Source organism: Polypterus senegalus, chromosome 12 (assembly GCF_016835505.1).
Source record: "Polypterus senegalus isolate Bchr_013 chromosome 12, ASM1683550v1, whole genome shotgun sequence".
In the NCBI taxonomy this organism is placed as follows: domain Eukaryota; kingdom Metazoa; phylum Chordata; class Cladistia; order Polypteriformes; family Polypteridae; genus Polypterus; species Polypterus senegalus.
In genome coordinates this window covers 88,164,614-88,180,097 of record NC_053165.1, presented here as the reverse complement: position 1 = coordinate 88,180,097, position 15,484 = coordinate 88,164,614, and the positions used below count along the sequence as shown (strand labels likewise).

The following is a 15,484-nucleotide window of genomic DNA, read 5'->3' as shown; positions in this document are numbered from 1 at the left end:
TCAGTTCTTTCATTAACAGGTTAAACACTGTATTTCAAGAAGGAGAAATATTGGTATCTGGAGAGCAGTCACAACTATTAATCAAAACGCTTTGTCGACAGCACACACGTAATGTAGAAAAATCCTCCTGCAGCACTGCTTTTATTCTTTTACGTTTGATGATTAAGATCTATTGGCTGTGATTTTCAATTTGCTTGATTTTTGTTAGTAGCCTTTGAAGTCTTGTGTTTGTATATTATTTTGTTAAGAGCAGTAAAAAGACATAACATTTATTTAATGCCGTAAACATGTGTAAAGGAATATCATAATGGCTGGTCTTATGACTTGTAACTTGTGCCATGTGTTTGTGATAATGTCTCAAAAATTACACAGCAAGGCTCAGTTCAAGGATAGTGCCGCATTAATGCTGAAACCACGGAGCTGTTTTCTCAGCCTGCGCTATTTGATAACATAATCATTTACAACCCAGCAGATGGTGTCTTCACGTGGATAAAGAATCTCGAAGTAAAGCAAAAACCAATCAGTTCAATCCCAACTACTGACTTCCTACTTGACACATCTCTATATTATTTTGCAACTAATGGATACATCTCTCCATGATAAAAAAAAATAATAAAATCTTGGAAGGCTTGGAAGGAGACGAGACGTGATTTTCTCAGAGACACTTTGATGTTCTGCGAGACAAGGCCGCGAGAGAAAAGGACAGCTGCTGTACAGTCTTTTAAATGTTGGAAGCGCTGTGTGACATGCAGAACATGCAGCACGGCAGCAGCAGCAACAAGCCAACTGCTGATCGAACAAAGATGAGATAAAAAAAATGTACTTGTTTCCCATTGTATCACCATTTAAGAGGGGGTTTCAGAGCAGCGACCGCATCTCCTTAGCCTGCATTCAGCCCCCCTCTTCACAACGCGAGCAGCAGAGATGTGAAGTGGCTGGCGTGTTGCACGCCCTATGGGTATGGGAGGGGTAGGAGGTGGGCAAGCAAAACGAGTAGGGGGCAAAGCCCCAGAGTACATAATAAATATTATGTATAAAACGTGATGCTGTCTATCATGGGAAAGAAATACATAAGGTATTATTGTGTTATAAATAATCATTTTTATAATTGTGCTTGCTTCTGTATCTCTGCATTTCCAAATGTTACATAATATTCATAAACCCATTTAAACCAATTCAGGGAAGCTGGGATCTAAGCCTATTCTAGCACCACTAGGTTTAAGGCAAGAAGAAACCCTGGATGTGAAGCCAGCATATCACAGGCCCCACTCATATACACATACAAACTTGGAAATGCCAATCAACCTAACAAGCATATCTTTAGGGTGGAGGCAAACTTCCGCATTGACACAGGGAGAGTGGGCAAATGACTGGGCTGGGATTGAAATCAACAACACTAAAAGTTGCAGTCAGAAGTAAAAAGAATGATGCAAGTGTTTAACATTCTATACTAACATCAGCATTAACTTTAATTATTTGATTTGAACATATGTCGGCCAGGTGGTTAGCAGTGCTATCTCACAACTCGTGGACTCAATTTTGGGCCCAGAAATACTCACTTTTTTCACAAGCCTCTGTATGTTTTTCTCCAGTTTTCCTCCCACATCCCAAAAGTGTGCAGGTTATAATAATAAGCAATTTTAAACTGGACTTACACTCACTGAGCAAATTCTTATTCTAACACTATTCTAACACTGGGTAGTGCCTCCTTTTGATCTCAAAACAGCTTCAGTTCTTCATGGCATGGATTCCAAAAGATGTTGAAAACATTCCTTTGAGATTCTGATCCATGCTGATATGAATGCATCACACAGTTTCTGCAGATTGGTCCAGTTGCACATTCATTTGTAAATCACCCATTCTACCACAACCAAAGGTGTTCTACTGGATTTAGATATGGAGTATGTAAAGGCCACTGAAGAACACTGAAGTCGTTGTCATATTCTTGAAACCAGTTTGAGATGACTTTTGCTTTGTAACATGATGCATTATTATACTGGAAGAAGCTATTAGAAGATGATGAAGGGATGCACATGACCAGCAAACATGCTTTAATAGGCAGTAGCATTCAGTCTATTATTGAACCCAAAGTGTGTCGAGAAAACATTCCCCACAACATTACACCACCAGTAACAGCCGGACTGTTGACACAAGGCAGGTTGGTTTCTTGGATTCATGCAATTGGTGCCAAATTCTGACCCTACCAATCTGTGTTTCTTAACAGAAATTGAGATTAATCAGACAAGACTACACTTTTCTAGTCTTCAGTTGTCCAGTTTTGGTGAGCCTGTGCCCACTGCACCCTCAACTTTCTGTCCTTCACTGACAGGAGAAGAACCCAATGTGGTCATCTGCTGTTGTAGCAGTCCTTCTGCCTCAAGGGTCAATGTGTTGTCCGTTCTTCTCCTCACCACAGATCTATAGGGTGATTATGTAAATTTCTGTAGCATGTCTGTAAGTTCAAACCAGTCTGGCCATTCAACTCTGACCTCTCTTGCCAACAAGGTGTTACCATCTGAAGAACTGCCACACACTGGGTGTTTTTTTTGGTTTTTGTGCCATTCTGAGTAAACTCTTGCAGCTATTACGTGTGAAAATCCCAGGAGATCAGCAGTTAAAGAAATACGCAGACCAGCACCAACAATCATGCAACGGTCAAAATCACTGAGATCACATTTTTTTCCTCATTCTGGTGTTTGCTGTGAAAATTACAGAGGTTTCTAATTATTTGCTCATTGAGTGTATATCCAGAAGCACAGGTTTGCTTGGATGTATATGTACAGAGTGACAGACTGTTTCCCTATCTAGAGCTGGTTTAAATTTAAATAAGTACAAGTAAGTACAAGCTCTTGTCTTGCAGTCAAACTTATTAAACAGTTTGATGATGTAAAGGATTTTGTTTTTCAATTTGTAAGAATTGCATAAGGTGTCAGGGTGATCAAATCGGCCACTTTCTTTACATTACACAACAAAATAAGTAGTTCTCTAAGTGCTTAAATCCTGGAATTATTACAATACTTATACACCCACCTAGACTGTATGTATTTGCTTGACTTAAAACAGTTGCTAAAATGTTCTTGTCATATGGATTTTGATGATGTTATTGGGAACACAAAATGGTGAGCATACCTGAAGAGTTTTTGTTGACTTGTGTTTGCTCTTTTTTTTGCCTCCATCTAAAAGCGGAAGTGATGTTTATTTTCCTTCTGACTTGGACTCCTTGGTTGTGCTTTAAAGTCATCTGAGTTTTCCACTGGGTTCCTAAATCATTGCTCACACAGTTCTCCAAAGATACTGAGTGACCGTCTCCATCCATATTCTTCATATTTGCATCTTGCACCTCTTCATTAGGTACATTTTTAGAAATTAAACAAAAGTCATCTGTCTTGGATGAATAATCTGTGGAAGGCTTATGTAGTGCAGAAGCTGCAGGCAGACCAGAAGTGTCCTTTTCTCTTCCTGCAATTAGACAAAACATGTACAGTGCAGGTTTAAAAAAAGAGTCCAGGAAACTAATATAAGCGAAACATTTAAGAAATGCTTACGGCCTTACATAGACAGCAGACTTGAAGGTCACTATTAACTTCAGAAAAGCATCATATTTGGCAGTATGTTAGTTGGACATGCAAGTTAGATTTTCACTGAACTCCTCCTCCTACCATCACCACCGTCACATAAATGAAGAAACATTAAGGGTGCTGTTTTTCCACACATTAATTTATTCCTCTTAGAAGATTAGCAAAAAGGCCAGACATTCCTGATATAGCTGATACTGAAGAACATAGGCTTGTGATGTGAACCAGTGATCATTTGTTAATGTTTTTGTTTTCTTTTTTTATCATAAAAAAGTGATCACACAAGGCACTTTAACTTCCAAAGGTTCTTTTTTTATTGTTGGGCAAGTTAATCTTGTAAATATCTAAATTATTAGCCCTGGTTTGCATGATTAACCCTCAGTAGGTACCTCTTTAACATTCAGTCATCACTTGTGTCTTTGCTAATGGCTTGCCACCTTCTTTGTAAGGAGTCGACATTCACTCTGCTATTCCATAACAATGGCCGAGGCTGGCTACCTCAGTTTCGTCCACCAAGGACTGAATCTCAGAATACCTCAGTAGAGGGCCAAGAGCCACCATAAGAGTTCTGCTCTTGCTGGGATTCGTAGGAGACAGACTGTTTCCAGGTCACTACCCTTGAAAGGGATGAATTTAGGAATACCTTAGCAAAGGCCAGGAGCTGCTACAAGAGCACTGCTCTTGATGGGATTCATGGATTTGTCATTCCACTCCCGGATTGCTAACTTTGAAAAGTCTTCTTCCTGAATCACCTGAACAAGCACAGCTTGAACCTGAACAAACATGCAAGAAATAATCCAACAAAGCGAAGAGAACCAGCCTCCTGCCAGGTTACCTGTATCTTTCAGCTCTTGAATCTCTACCTTTGAAAGAGTTCACCTAAACAAGCATAACTTCCTGTATTAAAACTCATCACAGGACATACAAATAATGTCAATAAACAAGGCATTGTCACGAGATTATTTAAATCATTACTCATGTTTGTAGCAGGGCTACTATGAATTTAAACTGCATCTCCCAGCAGTCCCTGCAGGGGCTGTTGGGGTCAAAAGTGTTCAAAGTAGGTTAAAAGGAGGGCAGGTGGCCAAAAGAAGAGGAAGAGTTGTTTTTGTTGTTGTACGTTGTGTGTTGCATTTATCTGTCGGACTGCCTGCTGTCAATTCTGCCATATTTCATCATTGTGTCCTGGATTGTATTCGTTTGTTGGGGTCTGGATCGTCCGTCTACCTGTATACCGAGGACTGTGTGGCTTTCCCGCAAGAAAAGGAGCGCTCTTGAGCCATCCATCCGTCGTCACCCTTTCAGCAACTACCGGTAGGTCTGTGTTTTCCCTTCCCTTTCAACATACAGATCGCTGGACCTAATCTCGTCACATCTCATTTCATCCGGTTTGGTTTTTCCATGGACTTTGCTGTGTGGTATTTGTGTTTATATGTTAAATGTAATATCGCCGAAAGAGTCAGGGGTGGTATTATTGTTTACATTTAGTTAATTTAATTTCATTATATTCTTTATTGTTTAATGTTCCCAGTGTGCTTTGTTTGGTCTCTGTAGTGAGTGTGTGCGGGTCGAGCCAAGGCTGGGAACGTCCCTCGGATCCACTATAAAAAAATAAATAAATCACATTGACGGTGTGAATCTTAGCGGCCCCTGACCGCTACATGTTTATTTGCAGAAAAACCAGGCATCAAATACTATAAGGCAAAAAAAGAAGAAAACATATAACCTGAAAAGTCTTTTCTTCTTCATCCAGCTAAGGCATTCTTTAAAAGTATGTGCCATTGTGCAGCCTTTCTACACTTCTCTGTTGGAGTGCATTTTCGTTTTGTAGGTGGCATTGTACTTTCGTCCTCCTGACAGCATGATGTTTTGTTTCATCTTCAGAACTCTCTCCCTCATATCAAACACTATGTCTCATGTCTCTTGTATCAAAAGCCGTGTATCATCTGTGTCAAGCCAATAAAAGGTGCCTTCTCTTATATCATGGCTTGATAGCTACTGTATTCGTTGAAGGGCTATATCAGACAAAAATCAGACAACTAAAACATTTCCATAGTCTGGCCACTTATACTTTTAGTTAATTATGAGAGGCATGTTAACTACAAAGTTCCCAATGACCTATTTCACATGTTCTTGCAAGCATATACACACGGGTCAGTTCATATACACTTAAACATATACATTCTAATAAAGAATAACAGTTCATTAACATTGCATATGTCACCAGAATTCTTTAATCTTTTAGTTCAACACTCTTTAAAAACACATTTTTAAAATGTAATCTTCTGAAAAACATCCTATGAGTCAAAAATGAACAGGTTTTGTTTGTTGCAACTGGCTCAGATTATTGTAAAGTTTGAGGAATGGAGAAAAAAATAAGTTGGCACTACAACAAAACTTAAATGAGCGCAACTTGAAAGCCATAACTATCATCCACTGACTTGTCAACAACGTGCTTTTGAAAAACACAAACACTGACCAAGGGCACACTTGAGACGGATTTTAATCTTAATTTCACACACAAAAAAAAGCTTGAAGTACAGGAATTGCCTGTCTGTCTGTCTAACTGTATGTCTGACTGCTTTTCACATGAGAACTACTTAATGGAGTTAGATTGGGTTTTTTCTATACAGTAATCCCTCCTCGATCGCGGGGGTTGCGTTCCAGAACCCCCCACGATAGGTGAAAATCCACGAAGTAGAAACCATATGTTTGTATGGTTATTTTTATATATTTTAAGCCCTTATAAACTCTCCCACACTGTTTATAAATATTCCCCGCACAGTTATACAGCATAAACCCTTTGTATTCTCTTAGATATTAGGTAAGATTATTGAAATTATGTATGTAAACACCCTGTTTATATATAGTAAAACCTAAATATTATTTTATAGATATCGAGCGTCTCCGATATCACAAATGTTACAGCCATTACGATAGACAGGCCACCAGCAATAAATATGTACAATGCAAGAAAAATTGTATACAGTAAATGTGTGTACAGTGACACTAAATGTATATATATGTACTAAGTATTGTACGTAGAAAATTAATTATGGTGACACGACAACTTGTCCGATAACAATGAGTTTAGTTTTACTGCACAACAAAGGAGAGCGTTACAGCCCTTCTAAAGGAGCCTCTTCAGGCGACTGTGTAGCACCGCCGTTGTTCTTCTTCTGGCAGTCTTCAATCCAAATCCCTAAAGCAGATTCCATCCGGACTACTGCCTTATTACGTCTACTTACAACTCGTTTTGCGCCCTGGTTAAAAGAACACTGCGGCCGTAAATCTTATATTCTTTTCCTCCTTTTTAAATAAAAAGAATCGTGGACTCATTGATGCCGTAATGGCATCCTACAGCGGTGTAGCTTTTCCCTTCCTTCAACATATCTAAAACTTTTACCTTTTCAGCAATCGTTAGCATTTTCCATTGGCGCTTGGGCACGGCCCCTGAAGCAGTAGCAGGAGCAGATCGTTTTGAGCCATAATGAAGGCCTTGACTATGCACAAAGATAAACACAAAAGAGCAGAAAAGTTAACTTTTTACACAGCGAAACACGTTGATGCTGAATGAGCGAGACGAGACTTCCTGGTTAACGCCGCAGAATCGAATTCGGCACTCCGTCACTGAGCCAATCAGCACACAGTAACTTAACTGCGTGCTCTGATTGGTTAGCTTCTCAGCCATCCGCCAATAGCGTCCCTTGTATGAAATCAACTGGGCAAACCAACTGAGGAAGCATGAACCAGAAGTAAAAAGGCCCATTGTCCGCAGAAACCCGCAAAGCAGCGAAAAATCCACGTTATATATTTAGATATGCTTATATATAAAATCCGAGATAAAGTGAAGCCGCGAAAGTCGAAGCGCGATATAGCGAGGGATTACTGTAATTTGCTTGAACATTCCGGTTGATTCTGCGACTTCTCTCATTGCGCTAAGTATCATAGTTTGCTTGTGGTACCAATTTATTTGCACGCATCCGAGAGATACGCAACAGACCGAGGGGAGGGGGATGGGGCCCTCCTCATTCACGCGCCAATCTCAGGGTGTGTACCCTACTTCCGCTTAGTGAGCGTATAAGAGAATTTCTTAAAGGATTTAAATTGGTTTTTTTTTCTATAATTTGCTTGAACATTCTGGTTGACTTCTCTCATCGCACTAAGAATCATAGTTTGCTTGCAGAAGAGATATATTCGCACTAATCCAAGACAGAGGCTGTGGGCTGAGGGGAGGGGGAAGCGTGACATCAGGAGTAGGGAGCCGGGCAGGGCCCTCCTCACTCACGCGCCATTTTCCATTCAAGTCGGTCTACCTGTCGCCATGTTTTGGAGTGTACCTTGCCTCCGCTTAGCTAGTGATAACTGATTGTTTGTTGAATTTTAAAATTTGTCCTGTTTCACTATAACGTGGTGGAGTTGTGCAGGATGGCTAGTGTATGTGTATATATATATATATATATATCCTAAACCCCTGCCCGGGGTTTGTTTCCTGCCTTGCACCCTGTGTTGGCTGGGATTGGCACAAGCAGACCCCCTGTGACCCTGTAGTTAGGATATAGCGGGTTGGATAATGGATGGATATATATATATACCTGTATATATTTGCACACATATATACTAGTATATATACATGATGATAATCACAAAAAGAAGTACTTCATTGAATGATGTGCAGAACTAATAATAATTATATATACTCAAATTTCACATTATTCCTTTTGATTACCTGTTTCAATTTAAAAGAATACACTTTACTGTAAGACTTGAGGATTTTGCAAAACAATGACTATTGAAAGCAGAAACTGATCCAATGCAGGAATATTCGACTCATGCCCAATAGTATATAGCATGTTGAAGAGTAAGCAGCTCCAGTGACCTAATATTATTATTATCACTTATTATTTGACTGTTGCCTTTATCTAAGGCAATTTACAACATCTGATTAGATTTCATTTGTTTTTCTAATTGGAGCACAGTCAGGTGAAGTGACTTGCTCATGGTCACAGGGTGTCAGTAATGGGATTTGAACTCACAACCTCAAGTTTTGAAGTCCTAGGTGCAAATCCTTAACTGTTTCACCATATGTATTGTCTGCCATTATTATATACAGAGTAGAAGTTAGTTACGTAGTACTTCTGATACATCCAATTAACTGATGGCACCACAGTTGACACTCATTGTCTTATGAAATTTCCCAGGCAAAACGGCTAGTATTTAAATAAAATGATAAAAAGAACAGTTACCATGACTGGGTTGCTATTACACTGGTTCAATATCTGTATTGTTTGAATTCATTAAGCCATCCAGACTTTGGACCTTTTCTTCTAACCTTGTCATGTCAGCAAAGATGAAAAGCTAAGGACTGAGCAATAGTCAAGAAACTCACCCATCACACACATTATTCCCTCTAGCACTTTGTTAACCATCCGTATTGCACACTCTAAACACACAAACACTGGATCACAGCCACACTAATTTGAGTCTTTCTCTCCTTTGTGTAATGGAATTAGCCCACATCTTTGCCAGTCTTCTGGTATCTGCCCCTTCCCTCATAATCATATGACATTGGTCCTCCAGCCTTTCAAACCTATAAATTTAAGCTGCCTTCTGAAATTCAGAACCACTTCAATTGGGCTTTCTGTTTTTCCACTTCATTTACCTTGATAGATTTTTGCTATTTTTTTCTATTTTCTTTTTTAATTTTTTACAAATTAAAAGTTAAAACATGAATCAAGAAATGAACTATAAGTATGCAGGAAATATAAAAGAAATCATCATTCATTCATTTTCTAGTCCTCTCATGCTTCAGGAGCACCAGGAGCAAGGTGGAAACAAACTCTAGGTGGGGTACTAGTCCATCACAAAGCACAGTCACTCACCCCACTCTCACAATAGCAGTTTAGACTCACCAACTAACCTCACATGAATGTCTTAAGGACATGTGAGATAAATACATGCACCCACAGGGACAGCATGAACACTCCACACAGGCAGTGCCTCGGTTGAGATTTGAGCTTAAGACTGTAGCATTGTGAGGAACTAACCACTGCACCACCATGCTGTTCCAGAATGCACAAGTTGTTTTTTCTTGGTTACATATGAACTATGCATAATAAAGTCACCTATTTAGAACTGAAAATTTCACCGCTTAGAAGCCTCACAAAAGGAAGGAAACACAAATGTTGTTAGCCTCTCCTACACTGAGGAAGTGAAATTTCTCACATAGTAATAATTTATCACCTAGGTCTCTTAAAAGCTTTTAAAAGCTCTTTGCTGTGCCAACTACTGATGCCCAACTCAGAAATCATTTGGGATAAATTTGCAAGCCTGTCTAATAGCATTTAGTCTTGTATTTAGATGGTATTTTATTTTCATTCATATGTATCTAACAGAAACCTGCATCTTGCAGTGTATTTTAAGTAATACATATATTGGTCCTTCGACAGGCAAGCTAAAAATGTATTTAAAAACAGGTATACCCCATTGAAAACATGTCCAGAATTTCCAGAACGACTCTTTATTTATTCCACCTTTCCAGTATACTGTGCTGATCAGTGTTGTTTTTATAAGAACCCTTGGAAATGTAGAATAGATTGTTCACATCTATCAATTAATTTTCTAACCAGCAGATCCAAATCTGGATTGTAAAGAGTTAGAGACTTTTTAGGCACCATTGTGTACAAGTTTGGAAACTGCTCCATACAGAATGTCATGTGCATACACTGGTCGAATTTCAAGGATCCAAATAACCTAAACGCATGTCTCAGGAATGTGAGATGGAAATTTGAGTATCCAAAAGTAACCTCACTTGGACATGGAAAGAATGTGCAAACTGTGTACAGGCAGTGCCTTGACTAGGGTTTTTCAGCCAGGCCTCCAGAGTGGAAACCCCGTGACACCATGATGCTCCATTGATTACATCTTTTTTTTGTACTTCCTATTATTAAGTTATTCATATTTCTTTATTATTATGTACAACCATGACTACAAAAAATTACTCAGAGTGACCGTTATAGAAAACAGGAATACTTAAAATGTAGTCTGAGTAAGTCACACACATTAGAACTGAAAGGTGAAATACAGATTTATCATTAATCCATCTCATGATCCATTTAATTCAAAATAAATGTAATTGTTGTCTGGCAGAAGTATTCGATCACTAAATATGAATGGTGATGTGCCATGCAATACAATGCAGATAACCATCCCTGACTGGCTCACTTAAAATGAATTCGGAAGTGAACTTAGGAGAACACTCAGCTATGATTATCATTGCTGAAGGTGGCCAGGAGACTACATGCTCTTTGGTTCATGGTAGAAGATAAAGATGATGGTTGGCTGCACTGGAGTGCTTGAAAGAAAAATGGCAAGAAGGCCGGCCTTAGATTAAAGCCCTAGAACTGTATGCCTTATTTGGTCTTACCTGTCCTTCCCATGATTATGACTGCTCACTCAATTACAACATTAACAGTGCTCTCAGTGCCATTAGAAGCACATAGGTAAGTAAGAACGGTTGTCTGTTTGAGTAATTCCATCGAGAAAATGGCAAATCTAAATATTTAAGTGGCTTTCAATACAGCTTGCTAGTGGGGACCAGATACAACGGCATGAAAATATCAGAGACCACAAAAAGTAGATGTAGTTCTCATATGCAGCAGTGCTATGTTTGTATTAAAAGACCACTGGGCATAAAACATCTTGCCATTTGCAACCCTGTTATGTAAAGCATACAGTTAAAAACCAGCAGCTTGTTGACCTTTGGCTTTGGAAATCTTTTTTTCTTGTATGCTTTTCTGATGGTTGACTCCTGCCCATTTAATGAGTATCTTTTACTTTACCCTTGAAATAGTTTCCATTTTCTGGTCTTTCAAGTCCAATGTAACTTGTGCAGAGAAAGAGATGGGCTCAAGTGACTCAAATAATAGCTGAAAATAATAGTGTGAAGCATAACAGAACATATAACTCCGCTTCTCCTGTCATGGATGGCAGATAACAAGCCAATTATTTTCCATTCCTGACAGCAAAATCCATGAAGGAACACTAAGACTCGAGGATTGGACAAACATTGTTGGGTGCAATAAATGCCGGAATATGCTGAATCATAGTGGTGGGAGGACAAGGATACTGTAAAAATTGAATAGATAGAGAGGATGTTTAAGAAGAAAAATGTCTCTGAGACACTCCATGAAAGACAAGAAACAAGGCTGCAATATTCTAGATGATCACATGAAAGCCCTACTGAGATCCTGTAGGCAATAAAATATGACAGGATGCCTGAAAGCCGCTGGGTGCCTACACCTTTAAAAAAAAGGATTACTCAGAGGTGTAGCTAATCCATTGACCACTGTGTACTGGTAGCTGTCGAGTTTTATATGATGTCTGTGAATAATTCTTGAGGTGGTCCAGAATTAATCCCTAGGTCAAGTTGAAAAGGCTAATGTCAGCCAGCCAGACGAAAACTGACTCTCTAGTCACACTGTAAATGTCTACTAAAGGGAAATATGTAGTGGTAGGGAGATCAGCTAATCTTCCAGATTTGACAGCTTTCAAGCATGTGGTGGTTTTAGGAATTATCAGCCATAAAAGGAATATACATACACTTCTGCTTTAGAGTATTATCATATATTGAGTAAAGGCGTGAAGCCTTTGATCCCTAAATCCACTGCGTGCTGTAAGGCTGTCACAACTCGGGACTGATATCAGGGAATAGAGACACGGAGAGCGAGACAGAGAGAGAAAGGGAGATTTTTTTGGAGATGTTCAGAGTCAGGTGATTTGAAAATGACCCTGCCTAGTGAGTTAGGCGCCATTTCACATTATAGCCAGACCCAGCTGGGCTGAAAGGATTAGTTTATTGAGCACAGTTTATACTGAGGATTAGTTTATTATTATTTCTGTTGTTCCTTTATTCATCCTTATCTTGTGCTTTTAACCCCCAAAAAAACAACCTATTTATAAAAATAACACATTTTCCTTAGCAAGACATGCAGGTTTGGTGGACTGGATAGACTTGGTAAATCAGCCCTAGTGTGTGTGCATGTGTTCACCCTGCTTTGGACTGGTGCTGGATCATTGCCAGAACAGACTCCAGCTGCCACACAAAACTACCCTGGATAAGCACTTAAAAAATGGATGGCTTATTAGAGATGTATATGATAACTAGGCAGTTCCCCCCCTGCTTGCTTTGCTCGTCAACCCCCCCTTTGCCTGCGCTATGCGCCACCCACTTTGCGTCCCTGCCGCTCGTGTTGTGAAGAGAGGGGTTGAATGTACTCCAAGGAGACCCCCTTTTAAACGGTGATACAATGGGAAACAGATACAGTTTTTTTTTTACCTCCTCTTTGCTCGATCAGCTGCTGGCTTGCCGTGTGATCTGTGTCACGCATGGCGCTTCAAACATTTCAAAGCCAACTACAGCAGCTCTCCTAATCTTTGTCTTTTATTTCCGGCCACGGACGTGGTTAAATCTTTTGGCACAAACTCTCTTCTTGTGGGATGCGAGTTCCTGATATGTTTTATGATAATAATATAATAATATAATTTAAAAACAGAATAAGAATCTGAAAATCTAACATCACATTAAAATTCGATAAATTCTCAACAGAATGATACCAAACATATATATATGTAGGTTTTAAAATAAGCCCGATTTAAAACGTGACAAAAAACGTAATATAAAAACATCACATAAAATCTTTGCATAAAATCGTTGCACTTTTAGGCTTAGGATTTTATATACAGGTATATATCGAGTAGATTATTATCATCTGTAAAGAGTACAATGAAATTCTTACTTGCCTAAGTGTTAATCAACATATAACATAGTGCCATTATGAGTGACTTTAATAACCTTATCTCAAAACGTCAGTCATTCTTTGCTGAAAACCTCAGAATACATTTGTCATAACTGAGCAAATTATACGCCAAATGTGGTAATGCAATCTATTACATCTGCCCCTTCAATAATAATACTAACATTAACTGAATACACAAAAATACCTAAGGTAGTCTTAAGCTACAGACAGTGAACACAGTATTGATTCTATCTAGTGAGATCACATCTGGAGTGTTGTGTGCAGTTCTAGTCACACTGCTACAATAAAGACATAGCAGCACCAGAAGATGTGCAGAGGTAAGCAACCAAGTGCATCCCAGGACTTAAGGACAGGTCCTCCATTAAACCTATTTAGTCATGAGCAGAGGAAGCTGTGTGGGGACCTAATTCAGGTCTTCAAAATTCTCAAAGGGAATGATAAAGTAGATCCTGCAGAATTCTGTCATACTTAATTGTAAATAATGTAATCGATGACAACAGTGGAGATTAAATGAAAGTGCATTTAAGACTGAAGGCAGGAAGCGCTCCTTTACTCAAAGTGTAGTGGGGATCTGAAACAAACTACAGAGATGTGTAGCTGAAGCAGAAACCCTGACAACCTTTAAGAACTATTTGGATGAAATATTGAGCTTGACAGACTGAATGGTCTCCTCTTGTTTGTCAAATTTCTTATCCATCTAGTCAAATATAAACATTTGCCAGTTTGGAGTAAAAAGAGATTTTTCTGGTAAATATTTAACTTTGGGTAGGACTGTGAAAATTTGTCTACTGGGGGGCAGGCTTGTAGTTTTCTCATGAAACTGGCTTTACTGCACAGCATGGCGGCCTCTCAGTACACATCTTCCATAACATGCTGACTTGAAAAGATGTGCAAAATGGCAATGGCTAAGCATCACAAAAGCTATTAATAAACAGAAATAATAGAGTGGTAAGCGATATATAATAATATGGTTGAGGACAGGTAACAAAGAAATAGAGGAGAAAAGTAGTCTGGCATGATATTAAAGTTACAAGACTATATTGTATATCACTGTGGGCTAGTGTATGGAAGTCCTAGACAAGCTGGTCACTCAGACCCACCCTTGGAAATCTTCAATACAATCTAAGAGCCAACCTACGCAATCTATAAAAGACAGTTTCTCCATATCCCTTACAATAATTTTCACAGAGAGCATCAAGGTAAGGTGCTTAAAGCACACACAAATGAAGTTCTGTTAGCTCATAATCATTCTTTACTGGACTGAGAAAAGAATAACTGACCGATTTATATGACTAGCTGGAGAATAGAAGACTTGGGGTGAAAGTGTGGTGGCTCATTTAATATCTGACAATGCACAATGTTCCCCAGAGGTGTTAATCACTGTGTGAATAAACTTGCTCTCACCTGTTTTGTCCCATATTTGCAGCAGACTGGAAGCGTCTGCTCTGAGGTCAGGCTGTACACTGCTCTTCAGCGTTTCTTGAGCTCCTTCTAGTGCAGCAGCAAGGAATTGCAGAAATTCTGGCCAGCTAAAAAAAGAGAGAGAGACATTCACCAAAAGCATAGACAGAAGAGAGTTTTGAGATAACACAATCAGTCATGTCAAAAGTAAACATTTTCCTCACTTACTTCACCATTCCATTGTTCTCATCATCACATCTTGACAGAAGCTGATTGAGGGACGAGCCATGCAACGGTACTCCTATCTCAAGGCATATCTTAGTTAGCTAAAAAGAAGACATTGAAAAGCATTTAAATATACACTAGGCAGGTGTATACCCTGAAGGTTGCTGAGGGTTGTGTTGATGTTGCCGGTGTTCCCAGAAGGAGGTATTTCATTTATCAGGGCACCTTGGATATCACTGAGAGGAGTTGTAATGCATGGCTTGATGGCAACCCTGGTCTATACTGGGAACTGAGAAGGATGGCTGCAAGGGTCTTTAGGGCAGATAAGATGGCATTTGTTAGAGGAATCTGTGACCAAGTGACATGCCATCTATGGTCTTGTGACCCACATCCTGCTTACAGAGGAATCAAACCATTATGTACATCCAACTTTGTTCCTTGGAGAGCTACAGTCAGGGCGGGTGA

General features: G+C 39.3%; 1 protein-coding gene across 1 annotated transcript in view; it reads right to left on the bottom strand.

The window, feature by feature from the left end:
* The window catches only part of LOC120540499 (echinoderm microtubule-associated protein-like 4), an 85,239-nt gene that overhangs the window by 56,836 nt on the left and 12,919 nt on the right, over positions 1–15,484 (bottom strand). The window contains exons 6-8 of the mRNA XM_039771339.1: positions 15,023–15,120; positions 14,798–14,922; positions 3,130–3,459 (exon numbers count right to left, since the gene is read on the bottom strand). Of these exons, the coding sequence (XP_039627273.1) occupies positions 3,130–3,459; positions 14,798–14,922; positions 15,023–15,120 (553 nt within the window). The remainder of the gene's footprint in view (positions 1–3,129; positions 3,460–14,797; positions 14,923–15,022; positions 15,121–15,484) is intronic.